Source organism: Belonocnema kinseyi, chromosome 10, assembly GCF_010883055.1.
Source record: "Belonocnema kinseyi isolate 2016_QV_RU_SX_M_011 chromosome 10, B_treatae_v1, whole genome shotgun sequence".
NCBI lineage: Eukaryota > Metazoa > Arthropoda > Insecta > Hymenoptera > Cynipidae > Belonocnema > Belonocnema kinseyi.
In genome coordinates, this window is record NC_046666.1 from 101,719,653 (window position 1) to 101,737,025 (window position 17,373).

General features: G+C 33.1%; 1 protein-coding gene across 1 annotated transcript in view; it reads left to right on the plus strand.

Moving 5' to 3' along the window:
- Positions 1 to 17,373, plus strand: part of LOC117182071 (Down syndrome cell adhesion molecule-like protein Dscam2) — a 292,904-nt gene that overhangs the window by 41,080 nt on the left and 234,451 nt on the right. The window contains exon 4 of the mRNA XM_033375097.1: positions 12,710 to 12,848. Within this exon, the coding sequence (XP_033230988.1) occupies positions 12,710 to 12,848 (139 nt within the window). The remainder of the gene's footprint in view (positions 1 to 12,709; positions 12,849 to 17,373) is intronic.

Genomic DNA, 17,373 nt, shown 5'->3' on the forward strand with positions numbered 1-17,373 from the left:
TTATTACAATATTCTCGTTTTTCTTTCTTAGATAGTTTCAGAAGACTTAAACACGTACTTTGTATTGGGAAAATCGGGAAATGATGAAAATTGGCTAAATTATCGCGAGTTGAATTGAAAAAAGATTGGAATTTTTCGTTTTAAAAAAATCCACTTTTTATCAATAATCTAAAAAACTACAAAACCTATAAATTTTTGCAAAAGGAAAAAAAGGTGCGCCTTGAAATTCTCTACAAGTATCAGTCTTTAAAATTGAAATTAGAAAGATTTTAAAAATTGACACTCAGGACAATACTTCTGAGGCTGAATCCGGCCGTGTCCCCTTTTGGTCGCCAGCGGTTCAATTGCAGAAAATATATATTATTACCGAATTATAAAATTTCCCAAATTTAAAATAACGACAACATTTTTAATTGACCAAAAATAAAATCTCGAATTATAAAATAAACGAATTAATAAATTCCCACAAATATTTCAGTTTCAGAAATTTACAACTGCTCAATATAGTTAATTAATTATTATCTTATGAACTATTTATACAATTATAAATAAGGCAAACAATTTAATTAATAATTTAATAATTATTTATGGCGATTTTAAATTTCGTCAAACTTAGCTTTCAAGAAAGGAATATTTATTGGAATTTAACCATTCATTTATTTTATCATTCGGGAATGTTATAATTAGGTCAATTTATAATTGGTTAATTTATATTTTCGGCAATTTTTGTTTGTTAATTTGTGTTTTTTTTTTATTAATTTTTTCGTTCATTTGTATTTGTCTCGGATATTCAAACACTTTTAAATAGAGGGAACGAAGAACAGTTTTTTTATATTGCTGTTTCACAATATAATGATACTATATAATAAATATAATTATTATATCCGTATATTACAAACAAGGAACATTATAAATAGTTAACTATTTTTTTTTTTCAATCAAATATCGAACTCTTAAATGTGATATTTTTTCAATCAAATAGATTTTTTGGCGAAGCTAACATACAGTAGTGGCTCATATTAGAGCCATGTAAAAACACTGTTTTTTTTAGTTTAGGATGAAATAAACCAAGATAAAAATATTAAAATATAATGATTTAATTTACGCGTTCATTATACACTATATTTGAATTTAAATATGAACTTACATTAAGAAAACTTAAAAATATTTTATTTTGAAAAAAAAATCTCATTTTGATAAAAACTCTGCAAACAAAAATAATTATAAAAGTGCACAAACTTAATTATTTCGAAGCAAAATCTTTGAAAATGTACTTCCTGAGCACATAACCTTATTGCAAACACAAAAAGAAACGTTATTTGAAAGCTGCACATCATATATTTCAAAAATATTTACCCAAAACAACACGACTGGTAGATGTCAGCTGCTGTGAATCAACTAACTACCTATGACAAAAGAAGGTCTACGTAGCAAACTGCGCTACTACAATATTGCCAAATAAAAATTTATAATCTGCGAATATGCTTACTTCATAAAAGTAATGAAAAAACCAGCTGGAAATAAGTTTTGAAATGAAAAAAATCAGTTTAATTGAGAAATTCAGTATTTTAGAAAGTGGCTCTAATTATATGAGCCACTACTGTATTTTAACATTTGTATAGTCACTCTTAAAGAAAGACTATTAACGAATATTTTTAATCTTTGGCAACACTCAATTCACAATTTTTTAAGCTCGCTTCATAGGCTCTATAGAAGCGTAATCCGTTTGCTACGGATTTGCTCAAAATCTGTGTAGAATAAAATATACGGGTAAAATATTTTATATAAGATTAATAATAAACATAAATAGTATTGATAATTATTATTATATATTTATATATAAACATACCTGAACTGCATAAAAGACTCTCGTTTTTGTCAAACTGTTCCTGGCAATGTCAATATGAGCATCAGAAACTTTAGGGCAGCGTCGTTTGCACGTTGGTTGCGCATTGTCCTAATCATGAAGAATTCTGAAATATTCTAATTCTACTGGACTTTTGTTCTCATGAATCTGAAATTAATATGACACTTTAGTTATGATATAGATGAAAACAAATAGTGATAATGAACAAACGACGTATCATAATACTTGTTTTCGAATTTTATAAATACTAAAGTTTTTTATTTTTATTACACTATTAAGCGACTTCCCCTTCGGGGCCGGCGTGACTCACTCGTTGAGGAAAGGGGTAATGTGGGAAAGGGATAGAGAATTTTCAGAAAGATCTAGAATTCTCGTGTTATTTATCCTTGTCTAACTCCTTGAATAATATCGAAACAGTCACTCAATTTCCCATTCACCCGTACACTTGCTTTGCTACCCGTATATATTGTTTTTATAGTTTGTGGGAGCCATCTATTGACTCCATACTCTTTCAGGACTTCCCGAAGTTTACTTCTATCTACCTTGTCAAAAGCTTTTTCTGGGTCAACAAATGCACAGAAAACTTTTTCCTACTCTCAAACTTTTTTCTGTAATTTTCCTTAAGCTAAATATTTCATCCGTACATGACCTTCCTGGCATAAACCCACTTTAGACTTCCCTAATCTTTGCTTCTGTTATTTTCATTACTCTACGAATAAGTATTTTTGAGTATATTTTACTAACGGTACTTAATAAGCTAATCCCTCGGTAATTATTGCAGTCGCTTTTATCTCCCTTTCTTTTGTATATTGGTACGATAATCGCTTTTTTGTAATCGCCCGGGGCGTCTCCCATCTCGAAACATAAATTTATCAATTCACACAGTCTATGTGGTATATAATCGCCACCGTGTTTAAGCATTTCAGCGTTAATACAGTCTACTCCGGCAGCCTTACCTTTTTTCAAGTTCTTAATTATATCCCTAACCTCAGTGACACAGACTTTCTCAGTTGAGTTTTCTAACGCACCGTGTTCAACATTGCAGTTGTCGTGTCCTCTAGTTTCATCTCCGAATTGTCTCCTAAAATAGTCTCTGAAAGCCTCTAGTATTCCGTCTGCATCATATACCATTTCCCCCCTACTATTTCTCATGTTGACAAATTCTGTACTTTTGTTTCCTTTCATTTTTTTATAAAGCAGTTTCTTGCTTCCTTCAAAGTTGTTTTGTATTTTTACGTTCCTTAACTAATCGTTTGAGTATCCTTTTTTCGTGTCTATAATCATTTCTACGTCTATTTCTTTCCTCATTGCTAAGACCTGCGATGTTCAAATTTCTCCTGTACACTTCTCTATTTGCTTTTTGGGCAGCCTGATTTTCAGCATTTCACTACGCATCACCATTCTTCCTCAACTGCGGCACCACACACTTCGATCGCACATCTAAAAATAATATGCCGTAACTTTGTCCAGGCGTCCTCTATATCTTTGTTTTTTATACGGTCCTCCCGTGTTGCCCTATCTGTGCTTTCGATTATCTTATTATGGAAATACATTCGCACATCCGGTTTCTGTAGGTTCTCAATTTTTATGCGCTTTTATTTTGTTTTCTTGGTTCTCTTTTGTCTCCATCCCCGACCTAAGTTAATTTTTGAGATCAGAAGCTAATGATCAGTATTGAATTCAGAACCCCTCATGACCCTTGTATCTTTGACTAACTCTCTTAGTCTTTCATCCGCAACAACAAAGTCAATTATACTGCAGCTGTTTCCTTCAGACTGGGTGTACATGTGGATCATTTTATGCCTAAAACAAGTATTTGTAATAAACAGGCCCCTTTCTAAGCATAGACCAACTATTTTATCTCCGTTATAGTCTGTTTTTGGAACCCCAAAATTACCTAGTACTCTTTCTGTATCCAGATTTTGGATGCCCACTCATCCGTTCATGTCTCCTAGTAGAATTATTCTTTCCCCATCATCGCAAATAATTATTGTGTCATTTAAAGTATCCCAGAAGGCGTCTTTTACTCCTCTGGGATCACTATCAACTGGCGCGTAGCATGCTATGATAAATAGTCTTCTGATTCCTACTTTCATTCTAGCCCACAGTAGTCTGGGAGATACGAAATCATGGTCTCCAAGATGCTGCTTTACTCTTTCATTCAAAATCAGACCTACTCATTGTTTTCTATGTCTTTAGTTTCGCTTCCCTTTTTCTTTGTTTCAGACACACATCAAATATCTAATTTCCTCACGTCCATAGTTTCACGCAACTCTTTTACCTTGAGATCATTCACCCCCCTAGCATTCCAAACACCCAGTCTCCATTCGTCGCCTGAAACATGACCTTTAGATTTTCCGTGTGCATGCCTTTTGTCAATTAAAGTTTCAGTCCTTGGCGAGGCTATTTTGTAGTTAGTATTATTTATTGTTTAGACTATACGCTCAACTATCACCTTTATACAATAAGTTTATTTTCAGATTCGAAATTATGTCAAAGTTAAGTAGCAAATCGTCATATGGTGGAGATTGTAGTTATAACGTCAGTCCCACCAAACTTCAGTTAATAAGGAAGGGTTGGGAGAGATTAACTGTAATTTGGAGTTATTAGCTAAACGATTTCGTGCGTTTTTTATTAGGTGAGGTTCATCCGAGTTATGTCCATACTATTCTATTAGTCGATGCCCCATCAGCAACAATACCGTGCACCCTAGCCCTTGCTTTTTCCAAAAGACAAATCGTTTCAATGATCAATTTATAAAGGACTTCGTCGTTTACAGGTCGTTTCAAAGCGAAGATGGCAATAGGCTGACTATAATTGTCATTCAAACGTCGAAAAGCAATAACCAATTTCAAATCAGCCATTTCTTGGGTAACATCTTCTGTAGAAGTTCCATTTCCAAAATCAGTCAACCCCTTGTAAGTCAGTCATAGTTGAGTAGTCCAAAAGCAAACTCTTCCATGTCTTCATTTCTTCCCTCAGTTCTAACTTCATTTTGTAGATTTTGAATTTTCTGTCTTCCTTGTGGACTCAGATTTTGAATTTTAAAAAATTTGTTCAAGACTTCTTTATTATTTTTAATATGTACCATTTTTTGCTTCAAAGTGTACTTTGCACGGGCAAATACTTTTCATTTATCTTTTGCCTCATTACTGCAATGTACATTTTCATTTGGCGAAAGAAGTGGACAAGAGGTGTGTCGCAAATATCCTTCTTTATCTCGACAAGTGAACGATGTAATAATATTTTCACTTGCACTTATTTCGGCACATCCTGAGCAAATCCGACGATCGTCTACAATTTTTATGATATTTTCAATTTCATCCACTGTCAATGGTACATTGCTTTTGAAACCAAAATCCTGTAGTTTCAGTCTTCTGCCCATCACATTAATTCGAACGGTCATATTTTCGTCTATTAGAACTTGTTCTGTACATGCAGATTCGAAATCATCTGTTCCTTGCTTTTTAACAGTCCATTGTGTAAATTGTATTGCACGGATTAATTCAACAGAAATATTTTGTCTTAACCAAGAAACAGAAGAAAAAAGATCCGCTTGAAATTTAAAAATTTACGAGAATAGCAGTTCTCGATTCTAACTATCATCAGCTGAAGGCATTGCATTATTGTCATTGGCTGACTTGTCTTCATTTGCATTGAAATCCTTGTTTTTTTTTCATTTTTTAACCTTGTATTCTATTCGAGTCGTTTTTATTGCAGATTTTTTTTTATTCAAGAAGAATGCAACTAGCGAGCGTTCAAATATTACGTAACATTATTTTCAACCTTTTTAACCCCCTTCCCTTTCATGCTGAAATTCAATTCTAAAAATTGAGACCAAGCAAATCAGTATTATCAGTTTGTCTTTAAATTTAAAGAAGTATAATATTCATAAGATTCTTGAGAAAATTTTAAAAAAGATTTTGGAATATTTCAGACGTCTCAGAAAAGAATCTAGAAGATTTTAAAGATTTTTTTTTTATTTTATAGGATTTTATAAAATACTATAAATAATTTAAGTCTTCGTAAAAGATGTTTAGGACTTTTAGAAATTGGGAAGGAATCAAGAAATATTTTATCAATCTTCGACATTATTTTAAAGCTCCTAAATTTTAGTTTTGAAATATTTAAAAAAATGCATTTCTGAAGATCTCTTAAAGTTTAAAATTAATTTAGAGTTTTTCAATTGTAAAAAAATGCTTTATTTTACTCGATTTTTTATTTGGTTTTAATTTGTGTGTGTATGTATGTATGTATGTATGTATGTATGCAGGGGCGTCGGAACGATTTTTTTCATGGGTGGGTTCACCGAAAATATGTTCAAAAATATAAATTTAAAATAAATATTAGGTTTTTTTTTAATTATTATATTTAGTGATTTGGGTAGGCGGAGCCCGCCCATCAAATTTCATGGGTGGGCTCAAATCTACCCAGCCCACACGGCTCCGACGTCCCTGTATGTATGTATATTTAATCTCTCCCTTTTACGGGGTTGAGGGCCTTCGCTCCCTGTACATAAAATTTACATTTCATCCTTAATATAAGTTATCAGTTGCTTATCTTCTAATGTTTCGCCTTACTTAAAAGTAAAATTAAATAATAATAAAAAAAAATAATACTAATAATTCTAGTAATGAGCGATCTTCCAGGACTTCCGTTTACTCTTACCATGAAAAAAAAAAACATTTTCTACGATTTGGAATTTAATTTTTGCTTTTTTAATTTCCTTTTTCAGGATCAACCGTTTGGCTCTGCCCTATATTCCCTTGCTTTCGCTTACTTCTTCCAATTTCTTCATTCTCATCACTCCCTGTCCATTATCATCCAAAATCCATCTTACACACTCATCCACACTCAACTGCCCATTTTCCTCTCATCTGCACCTCTCTAAAACATGCGCTTATGACACCAATTCGTATCCACATACTCTACATAGATTGTCTTCTTTATCCATCCAATATCTACAAGCTCTTACGTCTTCTCCGATTCTAAACCGTATCACCCTACTCCATTTGTCTTGCTTTTTTATTTTTTGCAGATATTCTGGTTCCGCCAGCCCTTTGACCATCAAATACCATCTACTGAACCTCGAATCTTTAATCGTCGCCCATCTCTCTTTTCCTTGTTTAACAAATAGTTCTAACTCTATGTTCTGCCACTCCATACCCCCTTCTCGTATCTTAAAAACCCTTCTCATTTCTCTTCTTTCTTCCTCCCATTTTGAATTTCCCAAATTTCCTCTCGCCTCATTGTTCCGAATTTCGCCTAAACATGCTTGAGTTAGTCTTATTCTCTCTCCCCTTTTGAGCTTCTCCTCAAACTTCCAGGCTCTCTTAATTTGTTTAGTAACTATTTTTTCCCTTCCTAACTCTTCCCTTAACATGTATCCTGGGCAACTCGTTTCCCCCTTCTGCCTCAAACCAAAAACCTAAGTAACAGAATTCCTCCACCCTTTCCACTGTTTGGCCGTTCACCTTCCAAACGTAGTCTATCATTGTGTTTCTCTTTCTGAAACACATCACTTTGGCCTTCTCTACGCTCACCGTCAGATGTTTTTCTCCCAAATACTCTTCGAAGATTTTCATCATTAGTTGCATCTCCTTCTCATCATCTGCTAACAGAACTACATCGTCCTCGTATGCTAGAGAGTATGGTTTGCTATTACCCAAAACCGTTCCTCCTTTCCCTTTCTCCTTTAGCTTCTCCTCTAGATCTGCCAACAGCATATTAAACAGCAGCGGACTCAAATGGCACCCGTGTCTTAGAGCTCTTTCTATCCAGAATACCTCTCCTTTTTTCTTTCCTATCCTATCTTCACCCTAATCCTGGTTTCAGTAAAAATGTCCTTTATCCTCTCCATCAGCCTTCCTTCTATTCCTCTCTCTTTCATTACCTGCCATAACACTTTTATGTTTATTGAATCAAAAACTTCTTTAAAGTCCACGAATAATGTGGTTAATTTTCCTCTCTTTTTCCCTAGATTTTTGTTAACCAAGTAGTCCAGTACGTAAATGTTTTCTGTGGTTCCCATCCCTTTTCCAACCCGTCTGATTGTGTGGAATACTTTTTCTTTCCTCTGTCTGACTCTCTAACCTTTTTCTTAGAATTTCTGCATATATTTTGTAGCCAACTGGCATGAGAGTGATCCCTCTGTACGCTTCTACCTTCTTTCCCTCCCCTTTCTTGACAAGTGGTACCACCAGCCCTATCAATCACTCTTCTGGCCGTCCTTCTCCATTCCATACCTTGTTGCAGACCTCCCACAGGCCTTTCCTGACCCCTTCTCCTCCATACTTTTATGCTTCGTTCTCCATACCATCTTCTTTCCTCCTCTTACCTTACTTATCACATCTCAAACCCTACCTTTTTTTATCGCTTTTTCTCACACTCTTTCATGCTCTCTTTACTCTCCTTACAGTTCTCGTCCAACCAGCTTCTCTTTTGCCCGTCTCTTTCTGTTTTGGTACCTATCTCATCCCTTATCATCTTAATCGACCCTTTCCATCTTTCCATTAACGAGTATACTCCCTCCTTTTCTATAAACCTAATCTTTTACATTTTTTCTTTAAACTCCTTCAATTTATCTACTTCCCAGGCTCCCATTTTCTTGTTCCTTTCTCCCTCTCTTTCCTTTTTCCAACTGCCTCGCTTCTTGCCCCCACCTTTCAGTGTAGCCATTACTGGGAAGTGCTCAGGGCCAATCTCATTTCCTACTTTTCTACAACTTATCAAATTCCTCAGTATTTCTTCAGCCATGATGTAGTCTATCACTGTCTCTCCCTCCCCTACAAATGTGATCTCTTCTTCCTCATCTCCTTTCATATTGCCATTACATATGTCACCGTCCGCGAAGAAAGTGAACTTACGGGCCAAAGCTGAATTTTACAGTACGGGCGATCGTAGCCGAGTCCCCAAGCAGGTATTAAGTAGTGGTAAGTAGTGGGGCTGGATTTCGTAAGCCTCTCATTCGGTCTCCGGCTACGTTTATCATGCCTCTGTTTGCAGCTTAATAACAAAAAAAGTAATCAACTTAAAAATTTCTGATTTTTGCAAATGAAAGAGCAACTTAACAACTATCGATTTGTGTAAATACCTAAAAATCGATTTTTGGCGCGTAAGGTCCCTTTCTTCGCGGGCGGCCACATATAGAGAATCATGTTTCCCTTTAACGTGTTCCTTTCTTGCTTCTTGTATCTTCCACATATAGCCTTTCGGTAACATCTTTTTTATCCCCTTCCAGTCCTTCTCTTCTGCCCAAATTTCACTCTTCATAATCACATCCTACTTTTCTATCTCCCCCCCCCCTCCCTCCAAATCCTTTATTCGTGTTCTTCAAACCTGACACATTTCAGAAAGCTATTTTCACGTTTCTCTTCTCCCTTTCCTCTTCTTTTCTATTCACTTTGTTTCCCCTTTGCCGTTTGGAAACCCCTCTGATTTATCTCTGGAGTCTTTTTCGTCTCCCTCCCTACTTCTCTTGTTTCACTCTCCACCCTTAATCCCTTAACTACTAAGTTATTTTTCCTCTTTGCACTTTCTTCTCCTTCTAATCTTCTTTCAATCTCACTCAGTCTTTTTTTTAATCTTTCATTTTCGCTTTGCACGTTCTTTTCATTCCCTTTCACTATTTCATTCTCCGTTTTTCCCCATATGCTCATTCCTAATTTCTGACTTGCTTACCCGTTCTTCCAACTGATTCATCTCCGTAGTTCTTTGTTCGTCAACCTCTCTCTGTCTATTCTCAATGCTCTCTAGCTTACCCCAAACCTTGTCTTTCTCCTCCTTCCAGCGTTTATCCCATTCTTCCCATTTTTCTCTTACCTTTTTTACTTCCCCCCTCATGTCGTTTCCCTGCCTATTCATGTCCCTATTCATATCATCCAGTCTCTCTCTTGTTTCCTCTCTAAACCCTTTTATGAGAGCTACCAATTTTTCAAACATCCCCCCCATCTCCCCTATCTCTTTCTGGTGTTTTCCGTTTAATTCTAACTTTCTTATTATCTTTGTTTCCTTTCTACATCATCGTCCCCTGCCTCTCTACCTTTTATCCAATCCTTCACTGCTAGTTGCGCTTGCCTTTTTTTGCCATTCATCCAGACTCCTGTTTGAACCCGCGTTTCCTACCCTGTTGAGGCGCTGTAAAATATGTTGCTCCAAAATCTTCTAAACTGTGTTTAGAAATTTGAGGAAATCGTTTGATTTATTTAAAAAACTTTTTTAATTTTCTCTTAAAGTTCATTTTGAAAAATATAAAATTATTCAAAATTTTCACACGAATATAAGGAATATTCTTTTTTTTTTAATCCTTGCAGACCTCCCAAACCTTCTAATCTCTAAAAATGATTTCAATGTTTCGTGCATTTTTTATTTTTCCTGCAAAAATTTAAAAAATTGCCTTTCATCCTTTCAGATTCTTCTTTGAAAATTTTAAAAATCTTTTTTAACAATTCCTTAAAATAAATTTTTAGAAATAAAAAATTAATTTAATTATTTTTGAATCGTTTCAAAACTTTTGAATATCTTTTAATACCTACTCAAGTTTTTTCTAAAATTATGTAATATGGCATAATTGCACAATTTTACTTCATAATCTTTTACACCCTTTCCAACAATTTGAGGAAAAAATTAAAAAGTTTTTGTGATCTCTTTTTAATTTTCTCTAGAAATTCCTTACAAAAAACTTATTTAAAAATTTCCCATGAATCTTAAGAACTTTTTTTCATTCTCTTGACACCTTGAAAAAGTTCAGCTTATAGTTACCTACCTTTCCCAAAATAGTACCACTGTCGGGTCCCTTTGAATTTTCTCGTGGAAAATTTCGTCCTTTAAGAAATGTGTACTGCAAACAAACTGACCAGATTTCACAGTGAAATGTTTCCTAATTAAAGCTTTTTGACATAAAGCTTTAATAGCCGGCTCTTTTGGAACGAAGAAAAAATGAATTTGTTCATATTCTGGATCTTCGGGTTCTCTGAATTAACTTTTATAACCCGATTTGCACCCCGGAGCAATACACATTGGCAAAATTAATGGAATTAATTGGATAAAAAAAAATAACAAAAAAACACTATCAGAAAAATGCACCCTGTCATTTGGGTAGGGTCCCCTAGTTTTCGTATACGGTATGCTTGCCCCTGAATGAATCAGTGTTGGTCGCAGTAGGTGTTTTATTACCAAATAGTTTTTCTTTTCCCTATAGGGTTGCCCAAAGGAAAATCCGAGCTCGAAAACTGCCTTACCTGCTTCCTGCTTCGCTGAATAATAAAACACATTACAAACAGGATTTCAGCTAAATTCAGAAATATTCGGTCTTACGTTCATTGATAAAGTCAAAACAAAAGCATCCGAGATAACATGTAAAGAACATATTTACTTCTTTTTAAAAAATCTTCAACGTTTAGAGCAACACTGCGGGTCTTTTTCAAGAGTCGATATACATATCTATAATTTAATAAAAAATATATGAACATAAACGTTGTAATAATTAGGGTCATAAAAAGGATATTGGTTTGAACAAAGTAATTTTTGTTTTTTAACATTAAAACATACTTGAGACAAAAAGCAATGTCATATTTTATAAAAAAAACAAACAGCGTCATTTAAAAAAAAATTAAAAGAATAATATTTCTAAATAAATGATATTTTAAATAATTAGAAATATGACCTAATTCTTGAATATTTTCAACTACGTTATTTATTTGGCAATTTAACCATTTTCTTTGAGTGGTTAGTATAGTATTCTGTAATTTAAATGTGACTTTATAACGAAAATTGTGAATTTTAAACTTATTCGTGTTTTAAACTTATTCGTTAAACTTATTCGTGTGATCTGTTTTTTTTTTATAAAATGTGACATTGCTTTTTGACTCAGGTATGTTTCAATGTTAAAAAAAATTATTTTGTTCAAACCAATATCCTTTTTATGACTCTAATTATTACAACGTTTATGTTCATACATTTTTTATTAAATTATAGAAATGTATATCGATTCTTGAAAAAAACCCGCAGTGTTGGTCGAAACTTTGAGGATTTAAAAAAATAATTAAATGTGTTTTTTACATGTTATTTCGGATGCTTTTATTTTGACTTTATCAATGACCGTAAGACCGAATATATTGCTGAATTTAGCTGAAATCCTGTTTAAAAATTTAAACGCTCGAAGAAAGGAGAAACAGTTTTGAATCTGCTGTATCTACAATTGTTTTGGATATTTGGAAAACACATTACTACAATGGTGTTGCCGAGGAAAATTTCTTTCTTTCGATTTTTACATGAAAAATATAATTTTTTCGAAAAAGCAGCCTTTATCGAGAGTCCTTATACTCTTTAGAGTATTAAAACCAAAAATCAGATAAAATGGCTTCAACGATTGGCCTCATCTTATTTCTCCGATTTTGGCTCGATTTCCAGAGCATCCGAAGTATTCCAAGAGATTTTGAAGGATGACAACAAGTTTTCAAGATTGCAAAGGATTTTAGTATATCTCATAGGATTAGGGGGATTCCAAAGGATTTTAACGATTTTAAAATATTTAACAGTATGTTGTGTACGTAGAAGGTAAACGAATCGAAGCGCTTGTCTACACTTTGTTATTGAAAACTCACGCTTGGAAAAAAAGACTACGTTTGCCTTTCTTCCACACAATTTACTATTATAGAACTTTCAAGGTTCCAATTGATTTTATAAGTGATAAAAAGATTTGAGTTGATTTGAAGAGATTTCAAAGATTTCTAGGGATTTTACTCGATTCCATTGGACGTGTAATCTAGATTTCCAAAATGTTTAATCTTTCGCATGTTAGTAATATATTCGTTGTTAATCGACAATTTATTGTTTTTGTAGGTTTTGCCGAATGGGAACTTGGTCTTCCCTCCATTCCGTGCAGAAGATTATCGTCAAGAAGTTCACGCTCAGGTTTACATCTGTCTTGCCAAGTCCACCGTTGGATCTGTGCACAGTCGTGATGTCAATGTTCGAGCCGGTGAGTTTACTTTTTAAAGTTATCATTGTTTTAATGTATTATTCATATTCAAGAAGCAATAAGTCTTAATCCATTGATCAAGATCCAAAATAGTAATTAAAAAATGTATATTTTTGATTTTACCATAATACATAGTTAAATATAAATCTAATGTTAGTTGATTCGAAACATGTTGAAGATAATTGTATGCTAATGAAAATAGAATATTATATATTAAGGAGGAGAGCAGCACCTTTATATAGTGAGGGTAATGTATTTTTAATGAGCGGCCTTCGGCCCTCAACTACCATACGTTCCAAAAATATTTCCCTCACAATGAAAAGACGACCTCTCCGTGGCATACGCTGTACTTTTTTGGTAGAGACGCGCAAAATGTGAAGCGTGTTCTGTTGGTGGCGGATTGAGCGTGATCTCTCTCTTTCAAGCGCATTTAAATTTACTGGAAAAAAAGTTGCCCTTTGCGGGAGTTTCGTCAGTTTAGCTAGGCCGACGATTCAGCCATTTTTTGTTTCTGGCTAAAAAAATCGGTATATCTCTATCTCTTTCTGACCGCGCACTACTGCGTATGTGTCTACATTTCATGCTTGATATATAATGTTAAATCTCATACCCTAACACCACTATTCTACTACGACCTTCCATATTATATTACAGGCATATGCGGGTCTGCTTACGCCACTCTAAAAGACGGATGTTATCAGATTGTTACGTTCAATCCGCAATCAGTAGAACACGCTCATCTTGTGTGGTACCATGAAAAAAGCTCTTTTCAAGCAATTATGTCGATAAATGCACAGGTTTTATTTCTTAAAATTTTCATTTTTTTAAATAGTTTATCAAATTGTTTTCAAAGTCTATTTTTAAACGAATTAGATTTCCAAATGAATTTGCTATACATGATTTCATTTTTGCATCGAAATTTTAGAACAAATGAAAGTGCTAGAGATCATTTTAAGTGTTTATATGCATAGAATTTCATGTTCATACATTTACAGATCAAGGATTTCCGTTTCAATAAAAGCACCATACGCAAATAGTTCTTCAAAATTTACACAATACGTTTAAAATATATTTAAATTAAATTTATTTTCATTTATTAATTAATTTGTATAAATCTTCAGTTTGATTTCCAGATTCAGAAATTAACATAAATCCGACTTGGAAATATTTTCAGGAATAAGAGAACATGACAGATGCAACGGCCGATAATTCGATATTCATTTCTATTTTTCAGACATGTCTAAGAATTCCTAATTATGTGAGATTCATTCTTTGTACTTCGGAGGGCTACACGCCAAGTAGAATTCAAATCACTTGGTTTTAAGAGTTTTTAGTATTTTAGCAAACTAAATAGACATCTGAATTTAGAATCTGCTCTGCCAAGGACACATTTTCTTATTATATATTCTATGTATGTATGAAAGTACGGACCTATGAGACTGGGAACACAAATGATTCCAAAAATGATTTTAGAATGAATTAATGCATACTTACGTATATGCATTTGTTTTGTAATCAAATTGCTCTTGTTTGTAATGAAATACTAATTACATTCTTCCTCTTATCGTGATTTCAAGACAATAATGTGTATACTCTTAATGCGTTATTTTATTCCCAAAATTTAATTGTTTAAAACAGTAAATTAATCTTCGTAGGTTCGTATATTGGTTTGTATTTTCAATGTATATGCTTTAAAGCCGCCGCTACTTTATGCCTTTGCTCCACTAAGCTTAAAACTTTTCTTAATTCAAATTGAAAAATTGTCAGCTTTTGCCAGAGTTCATAGGTCAAGCATAACAATAAGAAACTTTCAAACATAAAGTTTCTCGGTGTATTTTTCAAATAGAACTTTTGTTCTCAAGGTGTCTTTTCACTCCATTATATTTTCTCTATTTCTTCTACGCTTTCTTGCATAAGATCAAGTGATATCTTAGAGCAACTTTTTTCATCAATTGGTTTGTTTAAACTATCAGGGTTGCTACAGAGCCTGATAAGATATGGAATTTTTTAATGGTTCTGGAAAACCTGACATTTTGTAAATTAACCAAATTCTTGTATGAAGACCTCTTCGTTGATCTGGAAAAATTAAAAAACATTAGGCTTATTTTTAGTAATAAAGTTGACAGTTTTTAATAACTGCCGAATAATTAATTCAAAATTGATTCATTTTAAATTGAAAAACTACAAACTGGTACAATTTTAATTTTAAGGTATTAATAGATTACCAATTTGAATGTTTGAATAGGAAAATGCCCTAGGGGGATTTAATTCTAAGGAAAGCAGGGCCCCCACTCCTGCACCTCTTCGAGCGAGAGCAAGGTTACGATCGGGCGTCCGATTTAATTCCGCGGTGAGATGTGTCTGAAGTTCGGTTGAGTCCTGTTTTCTGTTTACATTTTGTAGCCATATTCAGTGTATATGTGTTTATGGATAAATAGTTACTAAAAAATCATATTTAAGTTGGATTTTTAAACATGTTTTGACTCTATAAAAAGACCATCTTAGTTATTATAGTGTCTACAATTAAAACATAATTTTTTGAGGTTATATCGAAAATTTATTGAGAAAACTACTTTTTTAAATTACATAAATGATCACTAGTAAAAGAAAATTAGCCACCGCCAAACCAGAATTCCTTTTCCGAAGCTTCAGTCTCGAATAATAAGGGAATGACTAACCAGCTTTCTACGTCGCTGGAAATATTGTTCCCCCACGTTGAACTTTAAGTAACTTAATGTAATTTTTCGTATAAAACGCTATTATTGACCAATATTACGAACGTTTAAAAATGATTTTCCTTTTAGACCGAAAAATTAATTCAAAAATTTTGGAAGTAAAAAATGCATAAAAAGCATTTTGTTTTTTCCCCCAAACACAGGAATTTTTTTTTATAAATTCACCTTCCTAAAACATTTTGCATAATGACCACGTATTTCTACATTTTGCTTTTTCTTCCTCCCACACAGAAAAAATGTTGACTAATCTTTTTGCACCTTAATTGTAGAACTCTTGAGAGAAACGAAGTACCATAATTTTATTAGAATTTTATATTTTAGAGCTTACCACAGCAAACTTTCTTTTTCATGGTAAAAGATATTATTTTTAGTTTTTATCCTTGTATCATACTCATTTTTTCATATATACATAATACACAAATTGCCGTTTAAATTAGAACGAACAATTGATTACACTTTAGCATGAATGCAATTCATTATGAATACAAAATGAGGGGAAGTGGAATTAAATCGGACGGCACTAAGTCGGAAGGTAGCTTTACTCTAAAAAAAATTGTTGTTTAAAGGGTCTTGATGAAGTATTCGTATTTAAAACGTTTTAGAATTTCATTTGCAGTCATTGAAAGATAAGGAAATTTAAAGTATTAGTAAGGAATTAAGATTTGTATTGGATTAAAAAAATTGGAAATAAAATTCAAATGAAAAGCCTAATTTTATATAATTAGTCCCTAATTTTTCTGTAATAGTGTTGTAAATACAAGACATGCAATTTAAAAAAATAATGGCATTGCAAAAACCGGGAATGGGTCTTGAATTCTGAAATCCAAATTCTGTAGCAACCCTGAATACAGATGAGTTTAGAAATGTAAAAAATAATGAAGTATATGCGACAGAATACACGTGTTCAAGTGTTCCCACCTATAATTATTGTTTTTTTTTTATTGGTTTGAAACTTTTCTAAATTATAGTCTTAGTGGACCTATATTAAATTAACCATGTCATAAGACCATTTATCAACCGGTTGTCAATATACAGGGATCTGAAGTTTTCATATTTTCAAGTGCTTTTTCACTTTCACGTCAGTGTAACTTCTTTTAGATTTATCCAATAAAACTTTTATTAGTATTTTGGAAAGCTTTATATTGAAAATAGGCTTATAAATGGACCTATAGTTTGGTGAATTAATATAGGTCCACTAAGACTACTATTTAAGCCAAATTTCTACCGGATAAAAAAAAACAATAATTTTAGGTGGGGATACTTGATGTATTCTGCCCCATGTTTAACATTCTTCTTGGAGGATCCATAAATTTGAGGTATCTGAAAGTATTAAACCTTAAGAATTATGTTTTGTAAAGCTTATATTTGGTAAATATAAAGGAAGTATTAATAGAGTAGTAGAAAAATATTAATTAAAGTATGAGTGCTTCGTAAACGTTCAGTTAATGGTCACGTATTTCTGTAAGAGATATGAATATATCTTATACTACGTCAAATGAATGATATAATTATCCACGTGATGTTTTATCCCAGTGGTGGCTCAGTACTATGACACTGACGTCAACAAGGAGTACGCAATTCGTGGCAATAGTGCGGTAATGAAGTGTGTAGTACCATCATTTATCGCTGATTTTGTCCAAGTTTTATCTTGGCATAACGATCAAGGAGAAGAATTTATACAGCAAGATGAAGAATTAGGTACAGGAACCTGTTTTCTCCATTTTTATATTTTTGAGAGAAGAAAAGATACAAAGGGAATGGAAAAACTAGACTGTCAATAATACATGTGT